Source organism: Chlorocebus sabaeus, chromosome 12 (genome assembly GCF_047675955.1).
Source record: "Chlorocebus sabaeus isolate Y175 chromosome 12, mChlSab1.0.hap1, whole genome shotgun sequence".
NCBI lineage: Eukaryota > Metazoa > Chordata > Mammalia > Primates > Cercopithecidae > Chlorocebus > Chlorocebus sabaeus.
This window is the reverse complement of record NC_132915.1, coordinates 91,761,331-91,777,160: the sequence shown is the minus strand read 5'-3', so window position 1 is coordinate 91,777,160 and position 15,830 is coordinate 91,761,331. Positions and strand designations below refer to the sequence as shown.

The window sequence follows — 15,830 nt, the reverse complement described above, 5'->3', positions numbered from 1 at the left end:
ATAGAGTCTAGAAATAGACCCATACATACATGGGGCAATTGATTTTCAAAAACAGTGCTGAGGTAAATTGATGCTGGAAAAGATATGTTTTTCAACAAATAGTTCTAAAACAACTAGCTCTCTAAGTAATATAAATGGATCACCAAGAAATGTGGAGAAACAGATCTAAGAGAGATAACAACTGTGCCATGTATTTGTATTTTTATCCTAAAATTGACTCCTGAATTAAGAAATATCAGCTCCCCTTTAATCTGAGGAAACTGAAGTTCAAAACATGACCTTACAGCTAGGAAACGTTGAAAACAGGATTCAAGCCCGGATATCTCTGAATCTAAGGGTTTCCCTAATGTGGGGAAGGAATGGCACTATGCAGAGATGAGTGAGAAGACAGTGTTCCCAAGTCACTCGGGAAGCTGAGTTCGCACCCAGCCCTTGGCCCCTCTCTACGTCCCCAGGGCCCAGCTCAGTCCCAGCTACCCGGTAGAAAAAGATGAGGGATGTTGATTTCACATTTTGTTTTCAAGATGTTGAGTTTGGAGGTGGTACAGGTACAGTGTCCCAAGGCCATGGAACTGTGATACCCTGCTGTCTCCTTAAGGGAACTGGGATCCGAGTTCCAATGGTCCCTAAGCTCAGGAGGTGGTCCAGAGTCAGAGGATGTTGCCCACTGCTGCTGGGGGATGCCATCTGGTGGGAGAGGGACATGGGGACAACTGTGGAGGGCTCAGCATCCAGGCCACCGTTCAAGCCCAGAGGATCCTCAACATAGAGCACTCAGGGGCAGGGCACAGCAGCTCCTCAGAGGGGACCTGTTTGGCTTGGAGCTGGTACTCCAGAAGTGGGGCAGAGGAGCTAATGAGACGCGTCCTTCCCAGTTACATCCCAGGATGCTGGGTAGGGCCCTTCCGCAAGGACAGTGCAAGGGTTGGCCTTGCACTCATTGGCCTCTGGTTGGCCGCGTTAATAGTCTAGTATAGCCTAGCATAAATCCTACAAGGTTTTCAGCATCTGTCGACCTCCCCAGCTTTTCCTTTTGCTTCTCTACTTGAGCCCCCTAACAATTGCTTTTGACAGTCCATGCTTCCTATTCCTTATCTCCAGACACGCCTCACTTCCAAAGAATTCTCAGCCTTCCAAAAATCTCTGGATTTTCTGAACACTCCAAGGATGAATTCACCGGCCCAAAGTCTTCTCTCAACCCTGAGTTTCTTTTTCCTTCTTTACTTTCTGAGGATTTCTAGTAATTTGAGTCAGCAGTGTCACTTTCCCCATTTTTTATTCTGGAGTTTTCTTCCCACGATTCTTTTCTCTGCAGCTGCAGGGCCTATTCCAGGGCTGGCAGAGAGATGGCATTTATTCCGTGCTGCTGGAGTTCAGGAAACTAACGAGGTCTCAGGGTGTCCATATGTGTTTGCTCCTCTCTGCCATGTGCAATTTCACCATATCCATTTTTAAACACACAATGCAATTCGACACACTTGGAAGCATACACATAGGCTTAAATGTAAAAGCAGAAAGCACATGTAGTCAGGATACCCACCACCTTTAGGTGGCCAGTTATCCCTGGAGAGAGAGTAGGTGGCTTTAGTTGTATCTCGGGCATCATCAAACTTTCCATAAAAGGCCAGATAGCAAATATTTCAGGCTTACAAGTCCATATGGTCTCTGTCTCAGTTATTCAACTCTGCCATTGTAGCGTGAAAGCAGCTATAGACAATACATAAATGAATGAACATGGCTGTGTTCCAATAAAACTTTATTTATGGGCATTGAAATTTGAATTTCATATAATTCCCTACGTTCTTCTTCTTCTGACTTTTTGTTCCAACCTTTAAAAATGTAAAAACTATTCTTGGCTTCACAAGTCATACAGAAACAGATGAGGGGCTGGGTTTGGCCAGTAGACCACACTGTGCTGATTCCTGGACCTGAATCATTTCTATTTCTAAGAAAGACAGAAAAGAGAAGAGAGGCAGGTATGGCAATGTTAAGGTTTGTTCAACCTGAGAGGTGACTGTCTGCAATATTATTTTCTATGCTTTTCTCTACTACTTTCAAATATTTTAGAATTTTTTAAAACTTAGAGAAAAGAAGGGGAAGGGCTGGAAATAACCCCTCAATGATCCCAGAGCTTATTGGTGGGTGCCAGATTAAAGGTGATTTTTATTTTTCTTCTGTTCTGTAATAGATATTTTCTGTTTTTTATAATCTTAGGAGTTGGGTGTTTTGGGTTTTTTTGGTTTTTTTTTTTCCAAAACAGGGTCTCAATCTGTTGCCCAGGGTGGAGTGCAGTGGTGCAATCATAGATCATCACAGCTTGGAATTCCCAGGCCCAGGCAATCTTCCAACCTCAACCTTTTAAGTAGATAACATCACAGGCCCGTGCCACTGCAACTGGCTAATTTTAACATTTTTTGTAGAGATGGGGTCTCACTATGTTGCCCAGGCTGGTTTCAAACTTCTGGTCTCAAGTGATCCTCCCGTCTTGGCCTCCCAAAGTGCTGGGATTACAGGCATAAACCATGGTTCCTGGCCATAAACATTATTATTGTTGTTGTTGTTGTTTAATGTAGATGGAGGGGTTTGGCCCAAACTGGTGGTCTGTCTCCTGGGGACCTTCCATAACTTAGGAGCCTCTTCCAGAATGTTCCCCGACACACAGGAGCCGGAGCACTCCCTGTGCTAGTAAAATCGGCCCGTGCCACTGCAGACGGCATTGCCAAAGTTGGGGGAGGGGAGAGGGACCACAGCCTGGGTTCTCTGAAGCTCAGGGTCCCAGGAGAGTTCAGAGGCTGCTACTGACGGGGAGAGACACTCATCCCACCCTGTTTGCTGCTAAACCTACAATTGTGAACAGGTTTCTAGATACCAGGTGGAACCATGACTGTATCGACAGTTAATGGGAAATCCAAGCTTTTCTTGCACCTCCATTGTCACCAAACTTCTCCAATGCTGTCCTATTCTGCACCCCACACCTGCTCTCCCCCAAATAATCGATCCCCTGAAGCCTCCAGCACCTTTCTCGTCTTCTCCTGAAGCTGCTCCCTAAAGACCCCCCTTGCCCAGTCTGATGCCACGACCCCCGCAGCATCAGCATCCAAGGCAGGTCCATCAGCCATGTCCACAGCCTGCTGGGCCCCCACCCCACCCCAGCCCTCACTGACCCTCATCCTCCCCCTTCTTAACACCTTTCCAAGGGGCTTATCTCACCACCATCTCCCACTCCTCTCGCTGTAAGGACAACCCCTGGACTTCTCCTTTGTGGGTGTCAGCCTACCATCCTGTGGGAATTCCAGGAACTAGTTCAATGTTTATAAATAAAACCTATGAAGTAGCATAATACGAGGGTGGGCCACACAGAACCACTGACTTCTTTTCTTGCCAAATACAGATGTTTTTAAAAAATGAACACAATTTAGTATGGTGCATACTAGACATTTATGCATTACATAAAAGGAATGTTCTAACCTCAAAGAATCCAAAGACCATCATCTCAGAAAAAAAAGAGGCACCAAAATGGGTTACTGAAGTGAAATGGATGTTATGGGAAACTCGCTGTAATGCCCTTACAGTCCTTATTTCACCGCAGGCCAGGGAGAGATCATGGCAGGAGGCCAGCACTGGCCCTTGGATGGCGGCAGCCTCTCTCATGTCAGCCCTTCCAAACTTCCCAGCTCCTCTCCACCAGCCCTCTGCCTTCCCCCATCCTGCACCTGCTGGCCTCCTTCAAGACTCCCCAGGAAGCGGACTGGCCTCCCTGCTCCCTTTTCCCACTTTCTTCTCCCTGCACCATACCAGTCTAGCTTGTGGCTTGCTAAGAGTTCTTTTCCCAAATCACAGTTCTGGTAAGTATAGTGAGGGTTAAACATCCTGGACTCTGCCACTCAGTAGCTGGGTGATGCTGAGCAAGTCACTTAATCAGTCTGAGCCTCAGTTTTCTCATCTATAAAATGGAGCTGATAACGCTACCTGGGAGAATGACGATTTAAGGCAGGATGCATGTAAAGGACTTAGGAGAACCCCTGGTACTGCGTAAGTGCTCAAGACATGGAGATCACTGTTACCATTCCCGCTATTTTCAAAATACTTCCTTTGATTCCCAGTAGCCTGCCAGGGGCTGTTCTCCCCTCTTTGCTCATCACTCAAGGCCCTGCCTACCTTTCTAGTCACACTATCTGCTAACCTTATGCTAAGACTACCTTCCCCTTGGCCTCTGAGCTCCCAAGGGCGGGGGCTGGCTATATCTGCCATGGCAGCCCCTGGCACACAGGTTGCACACACTAGGTGGCGCGCTAAAGCTCTGCTGCTCTGAACAAGCACCAGTGAGACCCATGGCAGCCTCTCAGGGGAGGGATGCCAAGAAACCACCAAGGTGGGTCCAATCCCCACTGGCATCACGTTTTCTTTCTAGATCAGCCCTAACTGATTTGCAAGCAACCCCTCAGACTTTGGGTGAACAGCTAATAATGACAATTCTCCCAGCCTGTAATGACATCCTATGCTGTGTCATATCTATCTGTTACATGTGCTTCTGAGTCCAGAGATGTTCAGTGACTTGTCTGCAGTCGCACAGCATTTATGACCTAGTCAGGACTCTGTACAGTCAGGACTGCCAAACTCTGTGTCCCCACAATAGAGGTATACATGGATAGAAAACCAAGCTTATTCCAGATTGCCAATTTTTTGGTTTCCAATCTCCAAACCAAAGTCCATAAATCCCCATGCCAACCAGGAAGGAGTCATCTCCAACTGCCCAGCACCCTTGGGGCCCACTCTCTCCTCTTCTCCCCTCTCTGCCTCATCAGCCAGGGGCTTGGGCGAGGGAGACTAAGCTTCACGGCTCCCACATCTCCCTCCCTGTACTCTGCCTTGTTCATTTCACAGCTATGTCGGCACATTGCCTCCAAAGGCCAAGGAAAAAGAAACAGCACAGCCCAGATGCCGACAGTACTCTCCTATCTGTCACAGAGAAGAGAAGAGGGAAATAAAAGCTAACAAGACTTCCAAAAGCAAAATCCCCAAACCACCTCTCAGGTACCCAGCAGCTGTCAAAGTCAACACAGGAACCTGGCGAAGGGAGGAAAACCCATCCCCAATAAAACCCAGGCAGTTGTGGATCTGAGATTCGGAGACTGAGCACTGCCGCATTTCCAAGGGCGTGATGGGCATCCTCGGTGGCACTTCTCTGCTAACGTACAGGTGGTCTGTCTAGACCGATGAACCAAGCCTGTCTTTGCTGAGTACCGAGTCTACCTTTTTTTTTTTCATTATTATTATTTGGAGGGCTATTGAGATTCCCCTTGCTTCCTTATTTATGCAACTGGGAAATCACAGCACAGAGAGCTGCTTCCAAACTGAAGGCCACATGGGCCAATTTCAGATGGATAATTAAATATTGAACAAACGCTGAAATGCCTCTACTGAATTGGGATGGCTAAAAATAGCCACCCCGCCACTCCTAGAGTGGGCACACGATACATGGGCATCTCGGCTGCTCATTCTCAAACCCCTCCTCCCTGCAACTGTCAAGCGCAACCTTCCCGGGAAACAGCAGTGGAGGCGGAGGGAAATAGACTCCCCGAATACCTACTTAATGGAAAACAAAACTTCAGCTCCCAGCAAGCTCTGAATGTTCCTGACCAGGAAATACTCTCCCTTTCCTGACATTTAACCAAGTGGCCCCGAGAGGGAGGTGCAGGGGAAATATCACAGCCATTGCCTTTCTCTTTAAAATAGTCACAAGGCTTCATGTCATTTCTAAAGCAAAACACGTATGCAACCTGGTATGTGAACGTGTGTGTCAAGTTCAACAGTACACGGGAGTTGAATCACCATTCTCTCCCCCAAGAAGACCCAGTGAGGAGCCCGGGCACTTCAGTTTCCCTATCTGGGCTCATCTTAGGGAAAGCAACCAACTATGCCAACACCAAAACAGGACACAAAGGGATCTGAGCTCCAGATCTGGATTTCTCATGAACGTCTTTAGGTAACCACGGGCAAGTGGTCTTGGCTCTGTGGGCCTCAGTTTCCCCAGTTGTCAAGGGAAACAGTTGGCTCCTGGTACTGGAACCACAAGTACCCATCTCTCCAACCTCCCCATTCAGTAGCTGGGCAAATAGGCTCCAAGCCCCTCCCTGTACCCCCAGGTCTTAGTAAGTATGGAATTAAATAGAAGGATGGAGACAGAAGAACTGAAACCTGAACCACTGAGATGAGGAGCATGACCTGGGTCCATTCCAGTGCTCTCTGAGTTGCAGCAACCAAGAAAGTTAGAGGGAGCCCTGGGGCTTCTGAGCATGAGCTTTTGAGTCCAGTGGCCTGGGTTCAAACCAGTTATTTCACCACCCTGAGAGGAAAATGCAGGGGAAATATCACACCCAGAGCTTGGTTTCCTCAGTTTCCTCACCTGGCAAAGGAAAGTAACAACAATAACCCCTACCTGCTAGGAGGACTAGAGAGCTGAGATGAGACATGAGGTAATCAGGGGAAGCTCTTGGCATGGGGCCGGGCACACATTCAGCTTGGTGAAAGGGAGCTATTCTCTTCCTGATTATTAAAGGTGATGAGGGTGGGTCAGGAAGGACAAAGGCAAGAGGCTGACATTCCAGCAGATTCACTGGGGCCTGTGGCTTCCTTCAAGGACCTAGAAAGCTCTGGGGATTAGACCTCAGCTATCTGCCAGACTCCAGGGAACTCACACCAGGGGATTCTGAACCCTCAGCACTAAGGGCTTTGGTGGAGAAACATGGCTGAGGCCCTGAGACCTGTCATATGCCCTAGGAAAGGGCATGGTTGGCAGGACATGAGTGACAGCAGGATCCAGGGGGCAGGGGCAGGCCAGGGAGGTCCCACCCGAGCTATCCCAGGGAGGTGGAGGAGGCAACCAGATGCCAACAGGGCCACTCCCCTGCCTCCCTCCCAAGCTTTGACCAAGATTGTGAGAGACGATTGCCATGAACACCCAGTGGAGTCACTAGCTGTGAAGGGAGGTGGCCTTCTCAAAGTCAGGGCCTGAACTCAGAAAGGTCTGCCTGCCCATGGATATCACAAGGTGAATCTGAGGACCTGGAGGTGGGCAGAGCTGGGCTCCACCACTTCTGAGCTGTGTGGCTTTGAGCAAGGCTTTCATTCTCTGGGCTACAGTTTCCTCACCTATGAAATGAGGATATTATCAGTATCCATCTCACAGTGTTGTTCTGAGCACTGCATAAGTCAAGGCAAGTTCAGAGTTGAGCTCATTGCCAGGCATAGAGCAGGCATGCAGCACACAGGAGCCATAACAAAAAGGAGCCATTTTTACCCACATTACATGACCTGAGAGGGAGTGAGCTCCCCAATCCTTGAGGTATGTAAGGAAGAGGAGGTACTGGAAAGGCTAGGGCCAAGCCCCAAATAAGAGATTGTGTCTCAGCAGAAAAAGAAGAAGAAACAAGGCAGAAAAGGGCATAATGATGATTTCACAGGTCTCATCCAAGATGCAGGCAGAGAGCCAGGCCTAGGGCCCTTTCAGAGAACATTTGAAAACTGGAGAACCACAAAACACAACATTTGAAAACTGGGAAACCACAAACCCCCCCACCTCAGGGCTGTTCTCAGGCTCACCCAACTCATGGAGTCCAAGCTGTTGCCCCAGAGGCCTCTTGCAGACCTTATCAAAGCCAGGGTCCCGGCCAGGCGCCGTGGCTCTTGCCTGAAATTCCAGCACTTTGGGAGGCCAAGGCAGGTGGATCACCTGAGGCTGGGAGTTCAAGACCAGCCTGACCAACATGGAGAAACCCCATCTCTCCTGAAAATACAAAATTAGCCAGGCGTGGTGGCGCATGCCTGTAATCCCAGCTACTCGGGAGGCTGAGGCAGGAGAATCGTTTGAACCCAGGAGGCGGAGGTTGTGGTGAGCCAAGATCGCACCATTGCACTCCAGCCTGGGCAACAAGAGCGAAACTCCATCTCGTTAAAAAAAAAAAAAAGCCAGGGTCCTCCGAGAAGTTACCCACCCCCCATGGTGGCACACAGGTCCTTACCTAACTGTTCTCTTGGTTAGGAACCAGCTGTGTGAAACCATCCTCCTCCACCATGCGGGCAAGATACAGAGGCATGCAAGAGGGTTGCCTATGGGCACGGAGGAGGACCTGACCATCTCAAGAAAAAAACATCTGCAAAATCCCCAGCTCCCAACCAGAGCCTGGCAGGTGGCTGGACCCCTAGAAAAACTCAGATGAAAACATGAATAACATAATCAAAACCCCTCATGGCTATGGGTATAGGCATTCCAAGGGGCAGCAGAGCAGGATTAACACCCCTCGACAGATGGGGAAACTGAGGTCCTATGATGTGTCCAGTCATACAACCGGTTCGAGGCTAAGCTGGAAATAGAGCCCCTGCCTCCCACTAACCACTGCTCTGTCCCCTAGAAAGAGCCCTGTGCCCTCGTGCACCCCAACAAGCTGGCCTCCCCTACAGACTGGGGGCTTGGCGAGGGCTAGGAGCATATGTGATTCATCTCCATGTGCCCCTGCACCCAAGCTGAAGCCCAGCACATAGTAAGTGCTTAAGAGGAGCTGGCTGGCTGAATGAAAGGATCAGAACTTTATCCAGGGCTACAGGAAAATTTCTGTTTCTCCTAGCAGCTCTGGGGAAACAGGGGTCAGAGACAAAACTTTTCTTGGTGTGACTAGGTGGGGAGGCACCTTGCTTATGACACCCTTTGGGGGACAGGATCCCCCCAAATCCATGGGGCATGCCCAGCCTTCAGGTGGAGTCAGGGATACAGTGGGAAATGGCAAACGGCCCTCGCCCTCTGAAGGTCAGTGTTTCTAACCCACTTCCAGCTACCCTCCAGCTTCGTGCTCTACCCCGCACCACAGCAGGTCTCACACTGCCTGTTCTTCAGATGGAGAAACGGAAGCCCAGAAAAGGGTAGAGCCTAAGCCCCTTATTGGGTCAGACTAGGGAGACTGCAGACACTGTCCCTCACTCACAGCCCTACCAGGGACAAAGCCCTGCTCCCTTCCCCCAACCTGGCCAGTTGCAGAACCTGGCAGCTACCAACTCTTCTTTGTACTTTTCTGTTTCTGAACAAATACGCAGCCTGAGTTCTTGGTCATTTTCCTTCCATACTAGTGCCAGAGGCCAGAAAGGGTGTGGGGGCAAGAGTCTGATCCAAGCTGAGATGCTAGGCACCACCCATTCCTCTGAGGTCTGATGCTATCATATGATGGGACCAAGCCCCCAGATGGATGAGGAGACTGAAGTTCAAGGTCAGAAGGGACTGGCTCAAAGGCCACGGGGTAGCTTCCTCAGCCTGAGTTTCTCCCTGGGTGGGGCCCTGCCCTCAGCAGGTGGTTGTGGCTCTGGGGCAGAGTCAGGTGTCTGAGGCTTTAGTGGAGAGAGGGCAATGGCTGCCCCAGCTGCCTCCCACCAAGGAGGACAGGGTGCCTCCAGCCTCCACCCCACACCCTGGCTGCAGCTCTAACTAACTCCTCATCACTCAATGCCTTTTTTTAAAAAAACAAAAACAAAAACAAAAATATTGAGACAGGGTCTTGCTATGTTGCCCAGCCTGGTCTTGAACTCCTGCACTCAGGGATTCCTCCTGCCTTGGCCTCCCAAAGTTCAAAGCCCTTTATCAAATCCAAACTACTGTTGCCTGCCCTTCCGCACCCACCCACCCAGCCCCCTTCCCAATCCACCCTCCTCCCCAACCCCAGTAGGAACTCTATCCTCAACACCCAAGTCGTTTTCCTTCTCCCTGACTGCACAGTCTGTTCATTCTGTCCAGAGAGAGGACAGTAGCTCACCCTCAGCTTCAGCCTTAGTCCCGGGCACTGGCTTCTGGCCCTCACACGACCCTGTCACTGCTAGCCCCACTGACAACACGAGGTCACTGAGGCTTGGAGAGGTAACTGGCTGAAGAATAGTTGTGTGCACAGCTGAGGCCTGAACTCAGATCTGACTCAATGACTCCCTCTGCCAAGGGAAATCCTATCCATTTTGTGAGATCCCATCCAAATGTCACCTCCTCTGCGAAGCTCTCCCTGGTTTCCCCAGATATAACTTCTGTTCAGAAACAGTCTCCTCCCCACTCTGCAGGCTGTGAGCTCCTTTAAGGCTTGGATACAAAGCAGTGATCCTGTGCATGTGGGGTCTGGGAGCTGGGGCTCAAGTGACAGCCCCTGACACATTGATTATCCCCTACCCAGTCAGCTGAGCAGGAGTGGGACTCCCGTTACAGTCAGGGATGGAACTGGGCTGAGCTGAGAAGAGGGAAAGGTCATGCAGGGCATTTCTGAGGCAAGGCGGGGCGGGCGGAGGGGGTGAGGTGACATGAGGTGGGTGCAGAAGGAGAGGCCCCAGGGTGGTCTAAACAGTACTGGGCATTTTCACAGCTCCCATTTCTCAGTTTCTTCACTGAATCCTCCGCATATGGCAGGTCCATTTTACAACCAGGAAAACTAAGCTCAGAAAGGGGTGAAATGACTTGCCCAAAGTCACAAAGCTTGAGCTCAGATTCCCAGTCTCCCAGACCAAGTCCAGGGGGAGGTAGTAAGTACAGAATTAATAGTACTAAGCCTTTCCCCAGGTCTTAGAAAGTACAGAATTAAATTGAAGGACAGAGATAGAAGGACAGAGATAGAAGAACCAAAACCTGAACCACTGAGACAAAGCCTTTCCCCAGGTCTTTAGTACTCCCTCCAGGGGGAGGGAGTACTAAAGGCTTAGTACTGTTAATTCTGTACTTACTAAGACTCCAGGAAAGGCAGGAGCCGGGGGATCACAGGCTTTGAGAGACCCTTGAGGACTGAACTACCAGCACACACCTGTGCATACCCTTAACCTCAGCTTGAACCCTTCTGTGCATGGGGAACTCACCGCTTTCTGAGGAAGTCCTGGACTGCACATCGCTGCTCAGTCCTGACTGTGGGAATGGGGAAGCAAATGAACACTGCCTGCCTGCTTCATTTACCCTCACACTGACAAGAAAACTGAAGTTCAGAGGCAGCTCAGCCCAGGTCACACATCGGCAGCGTGCGGGGTGGGAATGCGGCCCCTGCATGGCATTTGTTGGCAGAGGGCCCGGCTTCTCACTTTCAAGATAACCTGATGGTGTCAACTCGGCCCAGGTCCCGGCTAAGGCGCCGTCTTTCTCCTCCCTTCCACCCCACGGGCACCCTCGGTGGGCCTGAACCTCTGCCCAGGACTCCAGCCTCCCCAGAGCCCCTTTGAAGGCCTCCTCCTCCCAGGGGGCTTTCCTCCCTCCCACTCAGCCAGGGAAGGAAGTCCCGGCCCCCACCCGCCCAAACGCAGCCCCCTGGATCACACGCATTTCCAGCCGAGGATCCTGTTACTGGAAAAAGAAAATGCTGCTCGCACCTCCCCCTCCGTCTCGCCCTGCCTCATGAGCTTGATGGAGAGAAACTTTGCAAAGGAGTTGGCGCCCACCCGCTCGAGGGGTCCCAGTTCCTTCCCTGAGGTCCACCCACTTGTCCAAGCACCCAAGAGTGGGGAGCCCCTTAAGTTCCTGGAAATGGAAGAAAGAAGTCCGCGGCCAGGGCTGGGAAGGCAAGGTGTGGGAAAGCCAAGATCCACCCTAGGTTACTTTATTGCCCGGCTGCTGAGTCAACTGAGGCAGAGTGGGGTAGGAGGTCTGATCTGAGGTGCGGAGAAAGATTCCAGGCTCCCCTCTCCCTGCCCGTGGCTTAAAAGAAGACCCTAGAGCCTCGGGTTCCCCCGGAGAGAGGAGGACTAGGCAGAAGCGGGGGGAGTGGGGGGTCCGGAGATTCAGGAAGGGGCGGATGAGAAAAACCCCCGGCAAATGGTTGGAAGGAGGATGCCGGTCCCTAGCATCCCAGGGCATCAGGTGGCTTAGTGGCCTTGGGAGGGTCTAGGGGTCAGGGGTCGGGGTGGCGCCTACCCCTGGCAGGCCGGGTCCGGCTGCGGGAGCGGCTCCTCTGTCGCTGCAGCCGGGGCCGCCTCAGCAGCCGGTAGTAGTAGGAGGACCTCCCGGTGCTCTTCCTGGCGCTGCCGCCCGCGGACATGCTGCCGCCCGCCGGGCACCGGGCCGGGCCTGGGCGCGCTCACACGGGCCCCATCGGCCGCTCCGGACCGCCCGGCGGGCGCCCCCGCGTTCTCCCGCGCTCGCCCGAGCGGCCGCCAAGGCCCAGGCTGCCCCACAAAGTCGCTCAAACTCCTCCTCCGCCTCCTGCCCACTCCCGCTCCCAGAGCAGCCGGCCCCGCGGCGGGGGCTGGGGACCGGGAGGCCGGGCTGGCACCGGCCCGGAAAGTCAGTGCGGGAGAAATCCCGGCCTGGAGTTAGCGGGACGAGGCGGCCCGGAGTTTCCCCGGGACCCCAGATGGGTCCCCCCGAGGGTCCTGGCTCCTACCCCCGCGCCCGAGGGTTCGACCGTCGACCTGAGGGCGCACCAGGCACCCAATCCCGCCAGCGCGGGTAGACGGTGCACACCTGCTTGTGCGCCCTCCGGAGCCCAGGGCAGGATGCACGCTTGGGGACCGTCCCCTTCAATTAGTGTGCGTTCCTGCCCCAGGCTCGCTGGGCTGAGAAAGGACCCTGACTGCTCCGCAGGCCTGGGCCCAGCCAGGTTGAAAGACTTCCCTGTGATGCAGGATACTTGCCTCTTCTTTACATTTTAAAGGTTGTCCCGTCTGATACACATGTCATTTTTATATAATTAAAATTATGGTGTGTGTTTCAAGCACTCAAAGCACTGAAGGCGGGGCAGAATAATCCCTACCCTACTGTAGGGACCAGAAACTCAGGGTGGCATAAGGAAAGGTGCCAACTCCCTCTATTGGATTGGCTGAAAAGCTTTCTCCAAGTCACTCCTCAGCTGAAGAACCTTCCATGGCTCCCCAGAGCACAATGGCAATACGTCTAAACATCCTTCCTTGTTATTTGGACCCCAAATAATCTTGCCCCAACCAAAGTCCCCTCCAGCCTCACCTCCGCTCTCCCTAATTCTCACTTCTCTTTGCTGTGCTGCCAGCAGGGACTGCCTTCTTGGCTATTTTCTCCACCTGATCAAAGTCCACCCTTTCAGGGCCCAGCTCCTCCACCCTTCCCTGACCATGGCCCACAGTGATCTCTCTCTCTCCCCGCCCCTTATCCCTTTAGCAACATTCGTCGTTTAAATTATTAAGACATCTGCCTGAGCTGCATCCTTTGAAGTACAGGGGGGAAACTGAGGCCTTGGCAAGGAGGTCTTGCCTCAGCCACATGGAAAGTGGCAGAGGCAAGTGGTCTTAGCCTGGGGCTCTCAACATTCAAACTTAGGGGTGGGGGGGTGGGTGTGAGTCACCGCAGGTGCTTGAGGCTGTCTTGGGGGTCTTCTTCCAGAACAGTGGGAGAACGGTGGGTCCCTGGAGGGCGCCGGGCCGTCTGGGCAGAAATCCAGGCCGGGTTTTGCACGTCACAGAGGAAGCCCCCTCACTAGCTTTCTCAGCCAGGGGGGAGGGCCCCTAGTCCTGAGGAGCCCGTCTCACAGCTGGAAGCCAGGCGCCTTCCCTGACCAGGGGGGAGGGGCAGGAGGGGTGTTACTCCACCAAATCCAGTCTGGGAAGTCCGGAGCCGTCAGCTGCCCTGGTCCCCTCTTCCAATCCCACGGGGAAGATGGAAAACCAGGGTGCCCAAGAGGACACCCTTAGCTTCCTTCAGGTTAGGCCAGGGGTGCCCAATCTTTTGGCTTCCCTGGGCCACATTGGAAGAAGAATTGTCAGGCCACATATAAAATACACTCACACTAACCACAGCTGATGATAAAACAAAAACAAAAGCAAAAAACCTCATAATGTTTTAAGAACATTTATGAATTTGTGTTGGGTAGCATTGAAAGCCATCTTGGGCCACATGCAGCCTGTAGAGGTTGCAGGTTGGATAAGCTTGGAGGCATTGCCCTATCTCCTTTCCACAGCAGACATGGTGCAGGAACGTCTTTAAAAAGAAGCCCCTGGACAGAGCCCACATGCAGTCACTCAGTCCCCAGGCAAGCTGGGGACCTTCTTAGCATGCATCCTCCTCTGGCCAAACCGCCAGAGCCCAGTTCAGCGCCTCCTCACACAGGTGGGGCTCCGAGCGCCCCCTGTCCACACCTTGGCACTTCCAGGGACGACTAACCTCCACAGCCAGGTCCACGGGTTCTGGGGGTGAGGGACTCCCACCCAGGAAGTCCTGCTTAGGGCCGGAGCAACGCTCCTGCTCCCAGGGCCTGAGTTCATCTGGCCCATTTTGTTTCCCAAAGCAGGAACCCTCTGATCAGCCAGGTACTAGTCCCCCTTGGATGGGACGGGAGGCTCACAGTCAACTCACTGTTATCAGTGGTGTGGGCAAATGGTCTTGGCCTGGGCCCTCAGATGTCTGAGGAGTATGTGTGGAGGGGAGAGGGAGCAGTGACTTGGAACTCAGGACCTCATCTGTAAACACAGTTGGGCTCCAAAGGTCTGGCATGGTCTCCCTGTTTCAGCTTTTCAAGTTCTTCTCTGTGCCTTAGTTTCCCTACCTACAGGGAGAAGCTATGGACCCCCAATCCATCTGCCTTGTGGAGGAAGGAGGGTCAGCTAGTGAAATGGAGGAAGCTTGTGCATTTCTGCCCTTGGGACAGGAATGGGCATCGCCAACCAGCCCAGCCGAGCATCTCCACGGGCCTGGGGCAGGTACTCGCCAGGTACTGAGTGGGAAGGGGGCAGGGCCAGAGCTAGAAGAGAAAGGGCCCAAGCTCTGTGTCCCTCCTCCTGGCCCAGGACCAGAGCAGATAAAGGCTGCTCCCTGTACAGCCCAGCAGGGGACCTGGAATCAATCTTGCTCAGGAACTAGCTCCCCATCTGCTGCTCCCACCTCCCGCCAGTGCCCCTGTGGTTTCCTCCCTCTGATCAGAAGAAGCCCACTTCCAGTGCCCATCACCACCATTACTACCACTGCTTCCTGTGACAGACCAACAGATCAGGCTTTCCAGCCCTGCCGATATGAGAGCCTCAGTACCTACAAGGCTAAATGTCTGTCTGGTCTTATTCTCCCACTCCAGAGGGGCTCCTGAATAGGCCCAGCTCCCACCTCTCCCATGTGCTGCTTTATGGGGAACAGGGCTACAGCCCCCAAATCACCCTTGCTCAGTGAACAGACATATTTCCAGGTTTCCCTCAAGACACTCAGTTCAGTGGGTCTGGATGGGGCCTGGAAACATGCATGTTTAGTGAGTAGGGGCGTGGGTACTGGGGTTGGCTAAATCAGATCTGATGCAACCCCACCAACAGCACCTTCACCCTTCCCTCAAAAGCCTCCCCAGGCAAACTCTCAGAGACCAAGCTGTGCCACAAGCGACCATCACCCGCTGGTACCCCAACCCATTCCAGAGCCCTTGGTCATCCTCCAAACACTCTTTCCCACCACGAGTCTTCGCCCTGTTGGTGGGACCTAGACGGCTGCCACCAAGCTCTTCCCTCTGCAACCCACCTGGTGAATTCCTGCTTACCCTTCAGGACCCAGCTCAAGCATCCCACTCCTTTATTTTTATTTTTATTTTTTAAATTTTTTATTTCCATAGGTTTTTGGGGAACAGTTGGTATTTGGTTACGTGAGTAAGTTCTTTAGTGGTGATTTGTGAGATTTTGGTGCACCCATATCCCAAGCAGTATACACTAAACCCAATTTGTAGTCTTTTATCCCTCACCCCCTTTCCACCCATTCCCCAAGTTCCCAAAGTCCACTGTGTCATTTTTCTGCCTTTGCATCCTCATAACTTAGCTCCCACTTATGAGTGAGAATATACAATGTTTGGTGTTCCTTTCCTGAGTTACTTCACTTAGAGTAATATTCTCCAATT

General features: G+C 52.3%; 1 protein-coding gene across 5 annotated transcripts in view; it reads right to left on the bottom strand.

Moving 5' to 3' along the window:
- The window catches only part of DAB2IP (DAB2 interacting protein), a 186,309-nt gene that overhangs the window by 121,130 nt on the left and 49,349 nt on the right, over positions 1–15,830 (bottom strand). The window contains exon 1 of one of the 5 annotated variants that reach the window (XM_037984608.2): positions 11,912–12,145. The exons of 2 other annotated variants lie outside the window; for them this stretch is intronic. In XM_037984608.2, the coding sequence (XP_037840536.1) occupies positions 11,912–12,035 (124 nt within the window). In that variant the 5' untranslated portion in view covers positions 12,036–12,145. Of the gene's footprint in view, positions 1–11,911; positions 12,146–15,830 lie in introns of those variants that run through there. 2 more of the 5 variants (XM_007968184.3, XM_037984592.2) reach the window with 2 other exon arrangements.